Here is a 21,643-nt window from a genome sequence, read left to right as displayed (position 1 = left end):
GAACTATGACATGGCAGCACAGGCTAAATAAATCCTTTCCTCCCCAAGTGTCTTTGGTCATGGTGTTTCATGATAACAGTAGAAACCAAGACAGGGTTCAAAAGAGAATTTGGGGAGAGAATTAGAGAGAGGGAAGAAAGCCAACTCTTCAGGTTTACGCTTGTTATAATTTCATTTCTGTTGTCAAAAGACAAGAGTGGCGAGGGGGCTAGAGAGATGGCTCAGAGGTTAAGAGCTCAAGTGCTCTTGCAGAGGACCCGGGTTCAAATCCCAGCAGCCAGGTGGCAGCTCACAATGGTTTGTAGCTCCAGTTCCAGGAGTTCCTACACCTTCTTCTGATCTCCATGGGCATGAGGCACACATACTGAGAAGGAAATGATTTATTTGGCTACAGTTTCAAGTTACTGGCCATCATTTCCGGGAAGCCAAAGCAGGCAGTCAAGCAGCTGATCACTCTCACCCACTGTCAAGAGTTAAGTGACAGCAAACACGCCCTTGTTTCCTTGCAACTCTGTGGGCTTCCTCTACTCCCATGAGACTCCAAATTCAACCCATGAAATGGTGCCAACCACACTCAGGGAGGTTCTCCCCACCACACTTAGGCAGAATAATCCCTAGCCTGTTTTATTTCATGTTTTACACTTATTTATTTAGTATGTATGTATCTTATGAGTGTGGAGGTTGGAAGACAACACGCAGGAGTTGGTTCTCAGAATCACACTAGGTTGTCAGCCTTGGCAGCAAGTGCCTTTACCCACAGACTTGTCTCAAGACTCTCCCACCCACATTTAATTTTTAAATGGGAAAAATGATCAAACGGTTTCTGAGGGGAATGGCCAAAGGAGGGAGGGAGTTACTGATAACAGTGATACCTTATTTCTCATGTTTTCTGATAGCTTTTCACTTTTCTATACCTGCTTCACTCAAAATATAAAGGGAAGTTTTGTTTTGTTTCAATGAACAGTGAAACAAAGGACTAGAAAAACCCAAATGAGTGTGTAATCCAAGCATCACAGAGCAATCAGGTCATGCTTTTGATTGATTGTCTGGTGTTTTTGTTTTTGTTTTCCAAGAGCGGTGGTGTAGACCAGCTGTCTTACCTAATCATGCAAATGAAAAAGTATGTATGCACTGCAGGGTCAGCAAAGTGTAGAATGATTCTCTCCCTCTCTCTCTCTCTCTCTCTCTCTCTCTCTCTCTCTCTCTCTCTCTCCCTCCCTGTTTTCCTTAAAAACAGAGTTTCTCTGTGTAGCCCTGGTTGTCCTAGAACTCACTAGAACTAGTGTAAACTAGGCTGGCCTCTAACTCAAAGATCTGCTTGCCTCTGCCTCTCAAGGACTGGGATTAAAGGTGTGTGCCACCACTGCCTGGCATACTGCAAACTTTTAATATTTTTTTCCAGGAAAAAGAAATGTGCATGTTTCTTTGCTGCAGCTAAACTCTGTTGAAACATAAGCAGCCCTCTGGGAACACCTACCTGGCAGCATTTTGCAAATAGAAGACTTTCTAATGATCCTCATGAAATCCATTGATCCTTTTCCTTTCCCCGGTCCTTCTATTGACAGAGAAAATTCTAGTTGCTATGGACATCGTGTGACAGATTTAGAAGTCTCTGAGCTCCATCTGCTCTGAGATAAGGAGTAAGGCAGAGACCTCAGCTCACACTGGAGCTTGTTTGCTTGATGCAGACTGGACTCCGAATGTGTATCCACCTAGAGCAGCTCTCATTACCTCATATGGCCACCAGCGCTTAGAAGCAGGTCAAAGAAACAGCAAAAGCTGAGATACCTTACGGCCGGTCCTTTGAAGTGCACACACGCAACAAGAACCCATTTCCAGCGTCTTCTCTCAACTGTTTTCGTCCTTTTCTCTTGCAGGGAAATCACAGACAACCCTTACATGACTTCAGTTCCTGAAAATGCATTTCAGGGACTATGCAATGAAACCTTGACCCTGTGAGTATTCCCGGTGTCACTCTTGCCAGCACCTGACTTTTATCTGAGGCTATTGCCATGGCTTTTCTGGCTAAAACTGTGTCTGAGTTTTACAGAAGTCATGCCACCTTATAATGTATACTCTGTATCTGGAAGGGGTTCACACAGATGAGTGTTGCCTTGTGGTGTGATATTCGGCATACCTCAAACAGGTTGCGGTAATAAGAACTGCCTAGTCTCTGTGGCAGGGGTTGGTCATTTGTTCCAAGAAGGGCCAGGTAGGTGTACACGTTGCCTTGTAGCCACCAGCACTGCAAAGCAAAGGCAGCCAAACGCATCCCTAAGTCAGGGGGCCAAGTCTGCGTCCCATTTAAGTCCCATAGTGTGGATCAGATTTGGCCTGTCGGCTTTATGGTACCTCATCCCATATCCAAATAGCCTGGTTCTATTCAGGAAGAAATGCCAGGGAGTAAACGTGACTTTCAGGATCACTGACTAGCAAGTGGTGCCACGGAGGGCTTTTCGTGGTCTGCGATTACACTTTCGCTCGGAGATCACAAGCTATGCCACAGCTCCGATAACTGCTTGTTCAATAGAAAACATAGTGCTTTTGTTCAGAAGTCATGACCTGCCCTTTGGTTATTCAAAAGTACATGCTGAAGGATGGGGGAAATGTTGCTCTGTCCATATAGTGTTGGCCTGGCCTGAATTAGTCAATTATCTGTCCGGGTGATTTTTTGAAAAGAATATTCTAATAAAAGCCCTTCCTTCCAATCAAGTTCAAAACCTTAAATGTGCAAGGAAAATGCCCAACAGCGGAGTCCCTGCCCGTGTCCCCACTCCTTCCCTTTTCTGCCATTTGCATTTCTCGGGACCTATTTCTCCATGAAGTTTTATTTAGTCGCTAACCATAACTCAAATCAAGAACACTTTTTAGTGTGTATGTGCATGTGTGTGTGTGTGTGTGTGTGTGCATGCATGCGTGTATGTGCATGTGGTGTTTTACTTGTCCATGTAGGTATATGCACATATGCATGCAGATATATGCATGGATTGAAGAGGCTTACAGATGGGCATTGTTTGTCCTCAATCCCTCTCCACTCATATTCTTGGGGCCAGGGTCTCTGGTTGACCCTGAAGCTCATCGATTCAGCTAGAATGTCTGCCCAGTGAACTTGAAGCATACACCACCTGTGTCCACCCCCCCCCCACTGCCCCAGGACAAGGGTTCCAGGCACATGTTACTACACTTGATGCTTTAAGTGTGTTCTAGGGATCCAAATTCAAGACTTTGTGCTTGTGTGGTCGACATTTTACTGGCTGACCCATCTCCCCTGTCCATCAAGGACGAATTTGGAAAACATAAAAGAGTGCATTTTTTTTCACATATTTGCAAAAGAGTTGCAGTTTAGGAAAAGAGGACCCATCCATCAGCATTTTTTATTCTCTGGACCTGAGTCCCGGGGAAATGGATTGCAGCCCACACCTATAATCCTTTAGGAACCACAAATAAACTCAGCCATTTAAAAAATATGTACAAACAACAACAACAAAACCGTGAGATTATTCCTCAATTTCTCACAGCTATCTAGAATGGATTCAAATTTTAGTGTTCTCCTTTAAGATGGTCATTTTTTAAGCACTCATCGTTATTAGATATAGTGACTCTGTCTCCCTAGCAACCTGCAATGAGGCATTAGCATCATATTTCTAGAAACTAAAATAGTATGGAGGAGGATGTGAGAGTCTCAGGATCACCCAGCTACTAAGTGACAGAGCCAGGCCTGGTTGTAATCTTGGAGTCTCCTCTGTAGTTATTGTTCTATCAAGTCCATATGTAGTATATTAAAATTATTATTGAAATTCACCCCTACCTGAAGAGTTCCTGGGGCCTGTTGCTTCATTGTGCCAATAACAACCAATAACCATGAGTGCTGCACAGCTTGGAGTTCCAAAGACTGGGTTCCCTTCTCCGGCAGAGGTGTGTTTTTGGTAGACGAGAAGATTTGAGGTCAAGGATCCTGAACCCTAACAAGTTTAGACTAACAAGTTCTTGGCAAGCCACTCCCATATCTCTGTGATTTCACCAGGAAGCAGGGGTGGTAACATTTGAGGCTGGCTTCTGGGAATCGAGGTAAAATTTAATAGATATTAAAACATTCAAAAAAATTGCCACAAAGGGGCATGGTCTATCTACTTTTTAAAATTCATCTATGAGGTTCAAATTAATTCCAGATATAACCATGAAGTATTTGGTTTATGGTTAAACTCTAAAGACAAGTAGATGTTTTAAGAGAGAGACAGAGATGGGGACAAAATGACAGTCTATGCATTCAGATGAATATCTTCTCAACTGGTCCTCTTTAAAAACTGTTGTAACTCTTCTAGTGTTGACATAAACTTAAATGTCATCTGAAACTCCCTTCCCTTTAATATGTACACATTTTTTAAAAGAGTCTATGGGCTGGAAAGATGGCTCAGCAGTGCTTAACAGTGCTTAATGATCTTGCAGAGGGCCTGAGTTTGATTCCAGCACACATATAAGACAGCTTACAGCTTCCTATAACTCAGTTCTACAAGATTCAATACCCTCTCTGTCCTACATGGACACCTGCACCCACATGAATGTGCACACGCATGTGCGTGTGACACGCACATACTTAAAAAATAGCTTCTGCAGAAAGGCTGACTCACAGGTCCCTAAGTCCGGAGAATTAGGTTTCAAACTTAGAAACATCTTATGTCCCAAACAAGGCATACTATGAGGGATTTTGTCTTGAAGAATGCATATGGATGATGAGTGAAATTTTATGCACATTTCTGATACAAAAGAGATGAAGACCAACTATTTTAAAAAGGAACAACACATATCCCGCAGGTCATCGATTTTATTTACTTATTTATTTATTTCTGGGGATCCTGTGACCCTGAGCCTTACATGTGCTAGGCGAGTACTCTATCAATTAGCTACATGGCCACTGATTTTCTCTCTCCCTCTTTCTCTTGATTTTAGGAAACTATACAACAATGGATTTACTTCAGTTCAAGGACATGCTTTCAATGGGACAAAGCTGGATGCTGTGTAAGTTTAGGGTAACCATGGAAACTGTCACCATTCCCCACACCTCACCCCTTGAAGGACCATCCAGAGAGTCTGAATTCTGTTGGGATCTATTTTAAGTATCTCAAGTCTTGAAAGTGATACTAAAGGAACTTGACAAGGGCCATCAGAAATGGACACAATGTTGGTCCCAGTCCTAAATTCCAAAGCTCTCATTCTCAATAAAATGAAGACATATACTATCATCATCAGTTATCTTACAGGGACATAGGTATGTTCGTGTGTGTGTGTGTGTGTGTGTGTGTGTGTGTGTGTGTGTGTGTGTAATCTGCTATTACACAAAGTAAAGAGTATTATTATACCCAAAGATGTTTGGAAAAATTTGCTTATTTTGTTTTGACATGATTTTTTTCTTTTTAAAAGACATATGATACCCAAAACAACAAAATTTAAAAACAAGACATACATTTTATTTGTCTTGCAATACTTTTTGTTTGTTTCTTTTAGTTTTTAATTTTGCTTTGCTTTGTTTATTTTTTTTATTTTGTTTTGAGGCAGGGTCTCACTATGTAACCCTGACTGTCATGGAACTAGCTATGTAGACAAGACTGGCTTGAACTTAGAAATTTGCTTGCATTTGCCACTCAAAAAATTAATAATTCTCCAATTAAATAAATGCATCTCCTGATGTTGCAACACTTTTTTTTTTAGCAGTTATATATTTTTATTTGCTTGTTTTGTTTTCCGTTTGAGACAGGGTTTCTCTGTATAGCCCTGACTGTCCTGGAACTACCTCAGACCAGACTGGCAATGAGCTCACAGAGATCCATCTGCCTCTAACTCCCAAGTGTTGGGATTAAAAACGTGCATCACCACCACCACCCGGCTATATTTTTAATTCCAAATTATCTAGTATTTTCCCCTCAAACTTAGGTGCTCATTTCTTACAGTAAGGTATTACTTACTACTTTTTGTGATTCTATAATTCCCCGTCCTTAAAACATTCCTACATAGTTGATCATGGCAAAACCTGAAGGCCTTATGAGTCTAAACGTGTTGTGTACTAAGTTACCTCTCAAATACTATTAGGCGTGCACGCCACTAAGGACCTTGTGAGATACATAGTCTGATTCGGTAAATTTGGGCTGGGCTGGGGGGTTCTGTATTTCTAATGCTGGGTTCTGTAGCCCATGGACTACATTTTAGGTAAACTAGCTGTCCAGCTATGTGCAGAGGGCCTAGGTGGGAAAGGGCACACATGGAGAGGAAGTGCTTGGGGTTCTTTGCAGGATAAGCACTGGGTTCTGTAATAATTCCATTTTAAAAGATAAGTGGTAACAAGTTCTGAATTTTTTAAAAGATTTATTTATTTGTATACAGTATCCTGCCTGCATGTCAGAAGAGGGCACCAGATCAGATTATAAATGGTTGTGAGCCACCATGTGGGTGCTGTGAATTGAACTTGGGACCTCTGGAAGAGCAGCCAGTGCTCTTAACCCCTGAGCCATCTCTGTATCCCCAAGTTCTGTATTTTTTTTATAGTTATGCAAGATTCTCTGCGTCCTGTCAAGGTGGAGTCTAGCTCTTGGGTTTTAGGTCTTCTTTCTAATCTCCATTAGAGGAAGATATCATTCTGTTTGTTGTTTGGTAGGACGGGGTTGTTATGGTCTGATTTCAGTTATAGTTTAACATAGTTATCGGGAAAGTTCTAAAAGACACTACAGGATACATAAATTCTTGTATATAAAAAGCCATCTACAGAACTGGAGCGCTCCTCGTTCTGTCTACACTTGACTGCACTAATCGACACAGCCCTTCATTTACTTCTCAGCCTAGCTACCGAGTGCCTGCAAAGCCCTGTGAGAGCCACTGGCAAAGCAAAGACAAGCAAAAGCCACGTGCAACCTGCTCACAACGGAAATTACATTCTTGTGGAATCGATACAAGCCCAGCTACACCAAGGATCAAAGTACATCAGAAGGAAACTTATCCTATACAAAATTAGCAACCGCCAGAAAATATCCAAGTGCTGAATAGCCAAAGATGTTGGCCTCCTTCCTTGGAGAAATCAGCATGATTTTCTCTAAATGTATCCTATGTTTTTTTAAAAGATCAGCATCTAATATTATGCAAATACCACCAAATATTTTCTTCTTTGATTCTAAAGCCATCACACATATGCACGTGCATACATCCACACACGCACGCGCATGCGTGGGCATACACACACACACACACACACACACACACACACACACAGAAAGGGTCAGGCTGGAGAGATCACTCGGTAGGTAAAGCACTTGCCATGTGAGTACAAGGACCTGAGTTCAATTCCCCAGAGCTCACATAAAACCCAGCATGGTACCATGCACTGGGAATCCTAGCACTCCTGCGAGGTAGGAAGGGAAGACAGGATAACCCATGAAAGCCTGTGGGCCAGCTAGCTGGCATGCACAGCGGTAAACCAGAGACCATGATTCAGAAAAAGCAGGTGAGGACCGAAACCTGAAGTGGTCGTAGGGCCTCCACACCTGTGTTATAGCACATGCGCAGCCTCACCCGTGAATACACACAAACGTGTCATTTGCCGTTGTAGTAGGCAACAGCAGAATCCACACGAGACATCACAGTTTGCCAACCTTCTGTGTAGATGAAGCTGTTTGGTGAGGAGCATCATTGTGTCTCTCGGGTCCTGATAAAGGTTAAAAGACAAGCAAGGAATAAAGAAAAGAAGTATTGGGATGGGAACACTTCAGGGCTAAAAGTATCCAGCCTTAATAGGATACAAATTAGTATTTCCCAGCCAGTGTTGTGAATCCAACCAGGAACTCTGCCCCGTCTGCTTTTCATCGTCTCTGAAATGCCTCATTTTGATGAATGAAAACTTTTTTCCTCCAGGTAAAAGGTATCATGCAAATCCAATGAGTATTCAAACTGATGATCATTACCCGGAGCCCTTCAAGTGAAGGACAAGGACTACTCCTTAGGTGAAAGGAAACTAAGTCAAATTTCCATGGTTATTATATTCATTTTGTGGTTTTTAATTAGCTAATTAGTGCGTGTGTGTGTGCCTTTGTGGTACTGTGTGCATCTGGCAGTCTGATGCTAATGTTTGAGAATCAGGTCCTGCCCTCAAACTCGGATAGTCAAGCTTGTATGGGAAGTGCTCTTAGCCTGGGCCGTCTCTCTGGACCATCACTCTATACTTTTAACACAGTTCCATCTCTACTGTGTTTTCAAACTGAGGAAAACATATTAATAATTCTTCTGTATTAATTATCCTAGCAGGGTTCAAAGATTGAAATAGCATGATCTCTCTAGAACTGTGTTTACATATCTCTAGGTTCTGGTTGAAATAATTTGTTATCCAAAACAGCAATCATTTCCTTCATGCTGATGGACTGAAGTTATCGGGTCTGACCTCAATTCCACTCATTGTTTTAGTGTGGCTGAGTAGTGTTATTGCAGCCAGATTGGACCCATCCCACATTGAGGACAAGCTCTGAAGCCAAGCGGCAGTTCTGTTGTTTGTTAGAAGGTTCCGAAAATCATGGCAAGTGGGTCAAAGCTGTCACTCTGTGGTTTCGCTGTGAGCCAAGCACATTGTCATCACTCAGGTGGCAGATCACGGAATATGAGTGTCCTTGCTCAAGAGAAGTTGAACTGCTCTCAGTCATAAGTTCAGTCCCGTGTTCTTCCTCTGGACCTCTCTGCTCTCTTTATCCAGTCTTCTAGAACCGAGTGGCGTCTCACTCAGTGTCTGATTCTCTGAGATGAATTCTCCATTGTTGGATTCTAGTTACTGGGTATCTACCTAGCAGTAAACATTCAGAAATAAATACAACTTTGATGTGATAAGGGCTTACCAAGACAGTCATCATTACGAGCAGAGAAGTCAGCACAAACAGTATGCTAATTAGCATCGCACATGAGCTGATTAGAAGTAATTCAGCACAGCCTGGAGCCACTGGGGAAAGATGACGGTAGAGAAGATTATAGGATTAAGTAGGCTGCTATTTCTCACGGGGTAAGTATTTGAACAGCTTGTAGGATATGCTCCAAGGTTGGCTGTCGCGTCTGCCTCCTGCCGTCTTGAACACTTTCTCACCTGTCACTGTCGATAAACAAGTGTCTCCATCTCTGCAACCATCAAGATTTCCACGGGGCAACCCAGCTTCCATTGAGACTAATGTAAGAGCTAGGTGGTGGATCCCTGTCATTTTTTGAATAACCAGAGCTCTGTGGAAAAACAAAACAAAGCAAAAACAATGATTCCCCACGTAAAGTACTCCCATGTGACTGTCACAACATAGCCAGGTGTCAATCCCACTTTCCCCTAAAGGGAATTATGCAGGAATGAGCTGAAATTTGATCTTAGAATTGAAATGGATCCTTAAACTCCTCAGAGAACAAAACCCAGGAGCAACAGCAAATTTAGTCCGTGCATCACTGCGACAGTGACTACCTCTGTCGCTGGGCAGGACCTAGAAACAGGGCTTTCATTTCTTGTCAAACAAGTCTTCACTGAATGGCTGCTGGTGTCAAGAATGAATCCAGGAGCTGGAAAGATGGCTCAGTGCTTAAGAGCACCGACTGCTCTTGCCGAGGACTCTGGTTCAATTCCCAGCATCTGCGTAGAAGCTCACAACTGTCTGCAATGCCAGTTCCAGGGAATCCGAAGCCCTCTTTGGACCTCTGCGGGCATCTACATGTGCATGGTACACAGACACGCGTGCAGGAGAAACATTCAAACACATAAAGTAAAAATAAGTCTCACAAAAGAAACTTTTAAAAAAGTGAGTCCATGCTGGGTGGTGGTGGCACACACCTTTAATCCCAGCACTGGGGAGGCAGAGGCAGGCGGATCTCTGAGTTCAAGGCCAACCTGGTCAACAGAGTGAGTTCCAGGACGGTCAGAGATACACGGAGAAGCATTGTCTTGAAAAACAAGAACAAAAACAAAAGTGAGTTCAAGAAAGTGAGCACACACACACACCTCACAGTGCTGAGGCTGTCAATTAAATGTTTTTCCCCAGCTCATCGCCGTCTTCATTTTCCTGACCCTACTGTTCAGAGTAGAGATTCTCAAGTCCTGAAATATGGAAAATTTGACAATTGTTTTCGAGGACAAGCTTAATTTCTTCACCAGCGTCAAAGAGGCAGAATCCTTGCAAATAATGAAGCATCGTTACCCAGGCAGGGATGGCAGTATCTGTTTCACTTTGGAAGGAACTACTGAGGCTTTTCTGGAAGCCTGTCCCAGTACTCACATTAGCAATCTGACTTTTAGGAAATCTCTTCTTTCGTCACTTCTGACAAGTCACTTCTGACAAGTCCTCCCAAACTTTTGGACCTTCTTCACCTTCATCTTCTATTACCACAATGACAAATTACCAATGACAAAAAGAGTCATTGTCTAGAATAGGTTCCCATCTGGCTTACCAAGATTTGTGGCTGATGTAGCCAAGTCAATGTACACGGCACAGACTCGGGATAAATTGTGATCAAGGAACCAGGTTGCGGAGAATGACATTCCCAGACAGCAGCATGTGGCCAAAGAGGTTAGTGAAAGTTCTTCCTTCCTCTGTGCTAATGCTTCTGGGTCTGTAATTCCTCACTGTTAGCTTCTGGTGGGAACTGGAAGGAGAAATCAGAACCCAAGATTCAAAGCTAAGAGAGGCAGCCCCGAAAACTACCAGAGACTCTCAAGATGTGGGAATAAGAGGCTCACGAGTCCAAAGTCAGCCTGGGCTTCGTACTGAGACCCTGTCTCAAGGAACCAAGACACTGAGCAGGGAAGAGAGGCGCATTCATTGTTATGACTTTATCATCTTCAGAGGGCAAGCAGCCAAACAGCCATGCGTGCTCTCTGTTTGAGAACGGGGCCTCTGTCAGGCTGGCTCATCTCCGTTCACTTTGGCTGCACCTCTTGCTGCATTCTTTCTTCCATCCTGGACTCTGGCTGCCTTCCCCAGTTTGAAGCCTCCCACAGCATTTCTGGTAAAGAGCTCTGCCTATCGACCAGTCTCCTGGTCCTCGGGGTGTATTAAGTATCAGACGAAAACGCTACAAAATTTGGACAAGTGATAATTTTGTTTTACAATAATCTCTGATGATTAGAGCAAGCTGATTTTTGCTCTCAATCATTGCGGGTGAGGAGGAGGAGAGAGAGGAGCTCGGCAGAGCTCACTTGATTTGGCGCAGCCTGGGAACAACGTGTGGCCTATAGTTAGACTGGCCCAAGAATATAGAAAGAGTTGCAAGCCGGTCCGGCCCCTAAGCCCGTCATAGTTGTATGACGTGCTCGTCAAGAGCCTCTCTTTAGTTATTTTTTTTTCCTCAAGGTGGGTCTTATCCACTGCAGCTATGACTAAACAAAAGATCTTCATAAACATAACGGGTTTATGACAGAATCAGTCTGAGAACACGAGAGTGCTTTGACCCAAGCCTTATATAGCATTAACCCACTTGGAACGTGTACCAGCGCTTTGGCGTCTTACTCAGGTGTCTGAACATACGGTAGACTGGTCTTTTCTATGTGAGACTTCAAAACACCCCCTGCTACAGGCGTTATCTGGAATGCCCCGCAAGGCCCGTGTGTTAGAGTCCTGGTGTTCTCAGCTTGGTGTTAGAAGGAAACGGTAGAACTTTTAAGATTGGTGGGGGGAAATTGGGTTATTGGGAACATTCCTTTGAAGGGGACATGGTACCAGGTCCTTCTTTTCCTCTGTTATTGGCTTCTCAGAACCTGTAAGAAAAGTAGCTTCCTCTGCCTCACGCTCCTGTCGTGGTGAGCCATGGTACCACAGACCACAAATACTGGAGTCAACTCATCTCCATGACTTTCAACAAAAGTAATCCATTTCTCTTCTTACGCTGACTGTTTGTATCCATTTTGTTATAACCGAGAGCTGCCTCCAGGAGTTGTGTGTTCAGCCACCCTTTAAAGAGGCCTCTTGTGGGCCATTTGTAAACGAGCTGCCTCAGCATTCACTGCCGTTAGGAAGGTCAGTTTCCCCAAGGCCACCATATCACATGCTGTCTTCTTTTATTTTTTTTTTTTTAGACATTCATATGCGTCACCCTCAAAGTTTGAAAGTACCAATGTCACTATCTTGAAGAAAAGATATATTTGTTTGTTGGTTTGTTTGTTTGCTCTTCCACAGTTCCCACCCAGTGAGCATTCATGAAGCCCTGAACTTAGCAGTGGGTACTCAGCAGTAAATACGGCACAGACCTTCCGTTCTGGTTGAAACTAGGTGATCACAGATTCTGATGATGTCAGGAGGAAACAGAGAGCACAGGGCAAAGGCTTTAGACCAATAGTCCCTGATTTTGTCTATTGTTTTAAAAAATAATCAAAAGACTCTAAACTGTATTCAATGTATAAGGCCTCCACTCACTGCCTGTTTGTTTAAACCCTTAGCGTGCTCAGAGAGGAGGGTGAGAAAACTCTTCCGCACTGGGGGTTGCTTGCTCTATTTTTATCCACACGCTCCAGTAAAGACATAGCTGGACCCAATCAGCTAAAGGGCCCTCTCTTTATGAACGCTCTGGACACGGAATTCTGACCAAAAGTCTTCTATTGCTCTACTATTATTAGCCGGCAGCCTTCAGTATTTGCCACCCTGGAGCGAGAAACTCGCTGATACAATCCAAGAAGCAGTATCTATATAATTAAGCAGACCTCCCAACAGTCCCCACTGTATTTATCTTACTTCAAGTCACGGTCACTCACTAGTGTGAATTTCCTACGCTATGCTGCAAGTTATTGTAAATGCGTAAATTGGGGTCATTTATGTCAAAGACAAATATACTTTATTTCATTTTAGACAATTTTACTCTCTAAAAAAGCTATGCAGGGAGGAAACGACCAATTTCTAAGTCCTTGGATGCTTTTGTTCACTTGGAGGAAATTTTATTTCAAAAGCACTCTGCAGCTTAAATTGCCTAGGAAATGTTATCCTTTCAAACAGCTAATGCATTATAAAAAGGGAACGATCAACACACTTTTCACAAAAGGTATATGCTGTAACCTTATTTATACAAATATCCCTACACCAAAACTGGTGGTGTTGGATAAAATACATGCCATTCAATTAAATGTGAATTTCAGATAAGCAACAGATAAATATGCATGGGAAATATTTACTCTTGAAAATTATTCACTGCTTATCAGTAATTCGAATTAAACTGACATCATGTGTTTTAATTTGCTAAATCTGGCAACTCTGCTGAAAAAAAAAAAAGAGAGAGAACTGAGTCTCGCGCCATCCCTGCCACCTCCCACCACCCTACCATCTCCATCCCGCCTCTTAGTGAAGTTCTAGCTTCAAAGATACATGGGAGCAATGGTCAACTTTGAAAAGCAAAGGATTGCCAGGATATAGGAAATTTGGGCAACTTTGATAGAATGCAAACTAGGCCCTAAACTTAATTAATTTTCAAAGATTCCTGCCACAATAAAACCTTGCATTCCTGACACATAGATTGGTGCTTAAGCCAGGAGAACAGAAAGTGTCTTTGAAATTGATGTGACCTTTGTTACAGTTTATTTTGGTATTTACTCTGTTATGTGATGGCTAAGTTTGCCTAATTCATATTCTCTCTCTCTCTCTCTCTCTCTCTCTCTCTCTCTCTCTCTCCCTCTTCTTTCTCTCTCTCTCTCCTCCCTAGTTATCTAAACAAGAATAAGTTCCTGACAGCTATTGACAAAGACGCCTTTGGAGGAGTATACAGCGGACCAACCTTGCTGTGAGTAGCACAAATGAATGGGTGGTAGCTTTTTAGTAGCTTTCTCTTTTACTTTTCTGGCATGAAAGAGGTGTGAAGAGAGGCAACGCCAACTGTCTTAGTTAGGATTTCTATTGCTATGACAGAAGAGACATTATGACCACAGCAACTATTATAAAGGAAAACATTTCATGGGAAACTGGCTTAAAATGGATTAAGAGGTTTAATCCATTATCATCGTGAAGGCAAGCATGTTGAGTATAGACAGACATGGTGATGAAGAGGTCGCTGAGAATTCTATATCTGGACCTGAAGGCAGGAGGGAGAGAGAGAGAGAGAGAGAGAGAGAGAGAGAGAGAGAGAGAGAGAGAGAGAGACTGACTTGGCTTGAACATCTTAAATCCTCAAAACCCAGCCCCCCAGTGACAAACCCTTTGACAAGACCACACCTCCCAATGCTGCCACTCCCTAAGAGCCTATAGGTGTAGTTTTGTTTTGTTTTTTTAATCTTTGCTCTTTGGGGGCCTGCCACCCAGCTCCCAGATAAACACATAGAGACTTATTCTTACTTACAAGTGCCCGGCCTTAGCTTGGCTTTTTCTTGTCAGTTTTTCTAACTTAATTATCCTGTTTCTCTTTAACTACATTTGCCTCTGGGCTTTTTAACCTTCCTTTATTCTATATTCTTTTTTCCCTTCTTACCCTGTGGCTGGCTATGTAGCTGGGTGGCGGGACCCTGGCATCCGCCTCTCCTTCTCCTTTTCCTTGCTACTCCCTCTTCCTCTCTTGAGCCTCAATTTCCTTCCTATTTATTCTCTCTGCCTGCCAGCCCTGCTTATCCCTCTCCTGCCTGGCTATTGGCCACTCTGGTCTTCATTATACCAATCAGGTGTTTCAGACAGACAAAGTTACACCGCTTTCCAGTTAAACGAAAGCAACATAAAAGGACACCACACATATTTGCATCATTATCAAATATTCCACAAGACAAATGAATGTAACTCAGCTTAAGCTAATATTCCACAACATGTAGGGGCCATTCTCATTCAGACCACCACACCAACGTTCAAGACAAGAGAAAGCTGCTATCTTCGGTTAAGGCTTTTGCCGCTATTGCCTACTTGGCTGTATAGGTTACCTCTTAGAAGAAAGAAGCCTTTGAGACTCAGAAGGCCCCAAGTTATAGGCCTTCTGTTTGTGGACCAGTGACTGTTTATGAAATTGTAAGATATGAGATTTCCAAGTAAGTTGAAAATGCTCTGTTTTTACAGAGAAATTGTACAAAAAGGCAACCCTTTGATGCCCAACACAAAGAAGAAAAACTATAAATTATAGTCTAATTCCTATCTGGAAGATCTTACATCTGAGGGAAGATGGATAAGTGTTTCCTTTTTTTTTTTTTAATAGTTGGCCAATGTGCCTGTTTGTGCATCTGTTCTAACCACACCCCCGACGTGTAGTTGGCAATCATGTCCTACCAAGTCTGCTTCCCTCAAGCTTCTGTATCACTGCCACCTTCTTCATTTCCTCGCTTTAAGAGCTCATCACCGACCATCTAATTCGTCCTTAGTGAAATAAAACCCAGTACCCTACAGATCCACAAGGCCGTCCATTAGAAGCAAGAGGAAACATTTACTTGTAAAAATAGAACAAATTAAATTGTATTAACACATATACAGATGACGATGAAAACTGGTGGACAACAGGTGGATGCTAAGAGGAGAGTGGATGGTTGCCTGATCCCTCCACTCTCTCACCTCCTACAATTTCATTTCACCTTGAGAGTAAAGGCACCCAGTTACGTAGGTCAGTGGCCTAGTTTTCTTAAAATCTGCTGGACTCTCTAGGAGTTTCTCCTAACTCATAGCGAAGAACAGACAGAAGAGCATGCAAGAGGTAACAGTTGCAATCATGCGCAGAACATGCAAGGGGTACCAGCTGCAATCACGAACTCATACCAGTGATGGCTGTCTGCACTGAGTCTGCACCACAGCGGCCCATCAGTGGTCAGGCTGAATGAGGGAGGAGCTCAGAGGTCAGCCCTCGTAATTGAACATAGGGTTAGGGTAGGTTCCAGAAGACAAGCATTATTTCCTTCAGTTGTCTAGGCATCAGTGAGCCCACTGTAGTCCAATGGTTTTTTCCAAATTGTGACCAGGTAGACAGCCCTGGTTAAGCACAGTGTGTCATAAAATGAATAAAGGAGATGGAAATCTGAGAAAGGGAGATGCAGGGAGGAGGGGGGAGTTTGTAGGGATGGGAGGGGATAAAGGAGCGTAAACAGAATGCATTATATACATGTATAGCATTGTCTAGGAATAAGCTTAATTAGTAAAAAACTAAAATGAGGAGCAATGCTGGTCTAGTTTGGGAGGTGTTTTATAGAACATTGGAGCACACAGGAGATTTAGCAAGAGGTCCCTTCAAGCCAAGATGTACAAATAAGAAAGAGGCAAAGACAGAAACAGCTCATTACAAAATGAAAAGCTATCGTTGGGGAACAATGAGGTTCCAATACACAGGGTAACAGGCCAAATCCTAGATGCAGCTTTGATTAAACAGGTCCTGAAACTACTAGGCAAGTAGAGCTATATGAGGAAGGGAAATGTGTGGGTAAAAGTGACGGGAGAGCGTTCCATTCATGTCCTATAGAAGAAAACCAGCCGATGAACTCTAAAAGAAAGACACAGAGAAATGTTGACTGAATGGAAGGAAACAGGCCAAGTTGAAAGTGATCAACTTGGAGGCCTTAGAAACTTGATTGGAGATATGGATTACAGAGAAATTGGATGCTCAGATTATAAAGTTTCCAGGGTTTTCATTTACTTCTTGGGAAATGGGGGTGGGCGCTGGAGAGATTGCTCTGGAATTTAGAATGCTGCACTACGATAAGCAAGTGCATGGTAAAGGGACCACCAAGATGTCCACTCCATAATTTGGTGGGAAAAGTTTTATTGGAGGTACGAGAGGGAGACCATCCAGAGGCGTCTGGAAGAGTCCAGAGTAGAGAGAAAAAGAAACAGACTGGACAGGGACAAGGCTATCTGTGAGAATAGTAGAGAATAGCAAGAACGAGAATCGGGGGAGGGGGGAAATTCTTATCATTTTAAAGAGAGTAGGAAGTGAGCTATAATCTAGAAGACGTAGTTTATTGGAGGAGGAGATAAGAAGGACCAGGAGGCCAGCAGGGGCTGGAAGACGCGTAACAAGTACAAGTGAATACAGATTTGGTATGTGTCAATAGGGAGCAAGATGCCTCATCTACCAGAGAAAGGAAAAGAACAGGGAAGTGGCTCTTCCAGGCAGACAGAAACCCATTTCCCAGGTTCCTGAGGAATGCTTCAAGTATTCTCCAGCAATCCCATAGTCCAGTGTGCGCTGAGCCAAGACTGCTATTTCTAGACATATGCACTGCCCTTTGGAGTGTGAGACCTAGCAATAACCAGCCAGGTGTGGTTCCATACAGGTGTGTAAACCAGCGCTGAGGGAGGTAAGGACAAGAGGGTCACTGAGCCTTACTGGTTTTTAGTCCAGATCGGGGGAAGAAAAGAAACAAACTGTGAGCTTCAAGTTCTGGGGGAGATCCCGCCTCAAAGCAACAAGACAAAGTGAAAGAGGAAGACACCTGAAGCCATCCCAAGCCATCCTCTGGTCTCTCAGAATATAGAGCTACACCCACCGATATATACCACACATAGATAAACACACATGCACCCACATAAACTGTACTTACACAGATACAGATACATGCCCACACATACACATGCACAAAATAAAGAAATAAATTAGGGGCCGAGAGAGGACTCAGCAGTTATGAGCAGCTGTTGGTAGGGGACCTAGGTCAGTTCCCAAGCACCTATCTGGTGGCTTGAAACCATTTGTAACCCCACTTCCAGGGGATCTGAGGCTCTCTTCTAACTCCTGAGGGTTCCAGACCCACATATGGTGCACATACATACATACATGCAGGCAAAACACCCACACACATAAAACAAAATGCATAATTTTTTAAATTTTTAGTTAAAGAAATAGTACTGAATGAAAATAAAATAGAATAAAAGGAGAAGTATTGCTGTGGAATAATCTTTTTGTACACTATGAAGATTTGTCACTCAGATTGGCTTTATAAAAAAAGCTGGATGGCCAATAGCTAGGCAGGATTTGGGGAGCAGAGAGAAATCTGGGAAGCAGGATGGAGACTCGAGAAATTGCCAGCCAAATGGAAAGGAAACCGTATGTTCAGAGTAAAGTTGATAAAGCCACGAGACAAAAGATAGATTGATAGAAATGGGTTAGTTCTGTCATAAGAGCTAGTTAGAACAAGCCTAAGCTATTGCCTGAGTTTTCATAATTAATAATAAGTCTCTGTGATGTGATTTGGGAGCTGGCAAGCAGGACAGAGAAAGACTAGCTATAGAGTATGGAGAAAACTTTTATTACAGATATAAAGGAGAAATAGCCAGCAGACTATACCAGACCATGAGAGGAGAGAGGTAGAGGGAGGGCAGGAGAGGAGCCGCCAACCAAGAGAGATGGCTTGGGCCAAGACAGCACAGTAGCCAAAATGGCTGAGTTACTTAGGGCACAGGCTGAAGGAAGGAAGCAGAAGACTATCCTTTAGGAGGGAGTGGTTTAGGGTAGGGGGCAGAGTGTGAGGAGTGTTGGGAGGAGCCACTGGTACTGAGTAGCACTGGGAGCTGGGAGGAGCCTCAGGCACTCAGTGAGACCTGTCCTGGGTTTGAGACCTAACAAATACCATGCACTATATTAAGAAAAATTTTAATTGAATCAAATAAAATGCAACGAGAAAGTTAATGAAATTGTCAGTGCTTGAAGGTTCTGTATGAGCAAAATTAAGAAAAGAACTATAGCATTCACAAATGCAAAGCACGAATATTCTTAAAATTGTTTAGGCAGGACCTGAGACCGCTCTTTAAGCCTGCATCAGAACCTTCGTTTTCCTTCCCACAATCCTCCCCTACTTAGATCTGAAGGTCCTTTTCCCACAGGAAAAGGACTGTGCTTCACAGTTTTGTGATGTCCTCACCAAAACAGACATTAGCAAATACTCAATGACCATCAGATGTGTTGTAATTGAGTGTCAAATAGCCATGGCGTGGTTGCCATTTGGTGTACATGCTACACTTGAAAAATCTAAAAAGTGCCATCTAAAAAAACAGGGATTGTGTGTTATGTATATTCTGCCCCGTGCAGAGTCTCAGTAGAAGAGTGGGCATCCCCACAGTTGACAGGGATCCTTAAACTCGCCTGTGCCACGTCTTCTTTTTCAAGGTCATTTCTCCCAGAAGAGTCCGATTTCTACCAGGCACAAATCGGAGATGCCATCTATTCTGCGGTCCTTACGATCTTCTTTTTCTACAAAGGCTTTTTAATTTGGCTTGGGGACTTAATAACATTTTATTGACGGATTGTTGTCACAGAGACAGTCGCTCTCCCTTTCCACTTTTATACTTTCTATTTTTTGAGTGCCTTGTCTCCGCCCCCACTTTATTTTGAAAGAGAAGCTCCTTGTGTTTATAACAGCAAAGAAAACCACCCAACGAAATGCAATGCTTTCCATAATAATCAGGGCACTCGAGCTTCTAAATTATGTAACTCGCCTTAACAGCATTTAGCATGCTGATGATAATTACCATAATAGTCCCAATTACTATTATAAGTATATCTTAAGAAGAGACCATCTTTGTGTTTATATCCTTGAGTCTGTATTACACTTATCGGCTAGAATAAGCATTTGTTGATGTCAGCTCTTTTCAGATTAGTCGTTTGAAGAGCCGCAGGCATGGCACTGCCAGCTTTTTTGGTTTGCATAGAATAGGTTTTTGTTTTCTTTGGCTCCTATGATCACCCCAAGGTTATAGTCTTAGCAGAAATTTGTGATGAAGTTCTCGCTAGCATGCCTGAAACCCACAGATGTGTCAAATGCACCGTTTTCTAGGTAGATCCTGTTTGAAAAAAAAAATTATTGAGGCATAATTTATATGCAACAAGTAACCATTTTTGATTGTACCGTTTGATTACTCTACCCTGGCTAAACCTGGGAACATTCTCATTCCCTAGGACCTTCTCTCAAGTCCTGATCTCTTATAAACAATCACATAGCTTTTGAATTTTCTAGCATAAAAATCTAGGAGCAAAATTACCAGGCCACAAGGCAGATATATGTTTAACTTTGTTGGATGTACTACCAAACTGGTTTTCCAAAATGGTTTTCTCATCTTCTTTTCTTTTTAAGATTTTTTTTTTTTAATTTTATGTGCACTCATGTTTTGCCTGCATATAGGTCTGCCAGATCCCCTGGAACTGGAGTTACAGACAGTTATGAGTGGGTGCTGGGAATTGAACCCAGGTCTTCTGGAAAAGCAGCCAGTGCTCTTAACTGCAGAGCCATCGCTCCAGCCCTGATTGTTTGTCTCACTTTTTATTCTCCATCAATAATAGATGAGAGCTTCATCCCAGTCAACTTTTTTTTCCATTCTAATCAATCATGTGTTTGTGTATGTGTATATGTGTGTACTGATGGAGACTGAAGCCAGGGCTTGCATGAAATAGAGAAACATTCCACCATTGAGCTACATCCCAGGCCCTTAATTTTTGAGACACAGTTTCACTGGGTAACTTAGGCTGGCCTCAAATTCAGACTCCTGCTAGCAGCCAGCTCCCAAGTGCTGGGATTTCAGGCATATATCACCACATCTAGCTTTACCGTCCATTTGTTTGAGTCTAGTTATTACAGTGTGTATGAATGGTATCAGCTTTGTGTTTTCTTGATATTAATGATGTTGCTCATCTCTTAATGTTCTTACTAGCATTTGCATATTTTCTTTGGAAAAATGTCTGCTCAAATTGTCACTTGAAAAGTGTCCATTTTTGTATTGGGTCATCTATTTATTGACTTGTGTTCCTGGGTAACAGCTGGTCTGAAAAGAAGTCAGTTGGAGTTCTAATTGCCGTCACGAGTTTATACTCTGCCGTTCCCTTCCTTTCCTGAGGACAGCTGGCTGATCTAAGCCTCGGTGGCAGCAGACGCTTGTTCACTGACTTTTGTCTTGGACACTTTGTTGAACGAAGAGATGAAAACTCTTCTTTGAGAGAGGTCAAAACAAAATTTAAGAGAAGGTAAATAAGTGGCTATGACATAAATTTAATGTAAAGGAGCCATAAGGAGATATTTAGAAAACCAAGGTACTAATTCTTGCTAATGTGGTTTAGCAATGACCTTATTAAAGGAGGTGGGCTTCAGAAGGGAGTGACGGTGCTTAGGTGAGGAAGGTCAAAGGGCACACTAGAAATCCATGACCACTAGGTACAAAACATAGCATTTGAAGGACTCTCTGAGATCACATTGTGGAGAACCTGATCAGATGAGGAAGAAGAGCTGGCTGCAGGGTGTCTGTGAGGACATTAGTTGTAGCCGAAGAACCCTTTACAGGGTGTGGCCCTCGTCAACTCACCCACACACCATCCTTTCTTTGCCTCTAACCCTGGCTTTATTAGTCCTAGGTATTCAGTTCTAGCTCTTCTGGATCTCCTAGCTTCTCATAAGGGACTGTACCTCCCTCAAAGGAGCGAACCTAGCTCTGAAAACCACATCGGCTTGGACCCCATCTTTCTTTCTGGGCTGCACAGAGGAACGCCTGTGGTAGTTGTCTTGGACAGAGGAGCCTCCTAGGGATTCAAGGTTAGAGGATGTTAATCTGACAGGCCTCTGTGCTTACTGACTGTGGCAGTGTTGCAAACCCAAGACCAACAGATCTGTTGCAGTGCCCGACTCAGGAGCCAAGTTGCTGAGGCAACGGCTCGAGTACCTCATGCCTCTTAAGACGCAGCCCCACCTTCATGGTCACAGCAAAGGCGCTGAAAGAGGCTCATGGAAGTCTTTGGAGAGCAAATA

At 42.9% G+C, this 21,643-nt stretch overlaps 1 protein-coding gene across 1 annotated transcript in view; it reads left to right on the top strand.

The window, feature by feature from the left end:
• The window catches only part of Tshr (thyroid stimulating hormone receptor), a 126,288-nt gene that overhangs the window by 86,211 nt on the left and 18,434 nt on the right, over window positions 1-21,643 (top strand). The window contains exons 6-8 of the mRNA XM_087911589.1: window positions 1,878-1,955; window positions 4,948-5,016; window positions 13,672-13,749. Of these exons, the coding sequence (XP_087767715.1) occupies window positions 1,878-1,955; window positions 4,948-5,016; window positions 13,672-13,749 (225 nt within the window). The remainder of the gene's footprint in view (window positions 1-1,877; window positions 1,956-4,947; window positions 5,017-13,671; window positions 13,750-21,643) is intronic.

This window comes from Myodes glareolus, chromosome 11, assembly GCF_982192425.1.
Source record: "Myodes glareolus chromosome 11, mMyoGla1.1, whole genome shotgun sequence".
NCBI lineage: Eukaryota > Metazoa > Chordata > Mammalia > Rodentia > Cricetidae > Myodes > Myodes glareolus.
This window is presented reverse-complemented; position numbering and strand designations above follow the sequence as displayed.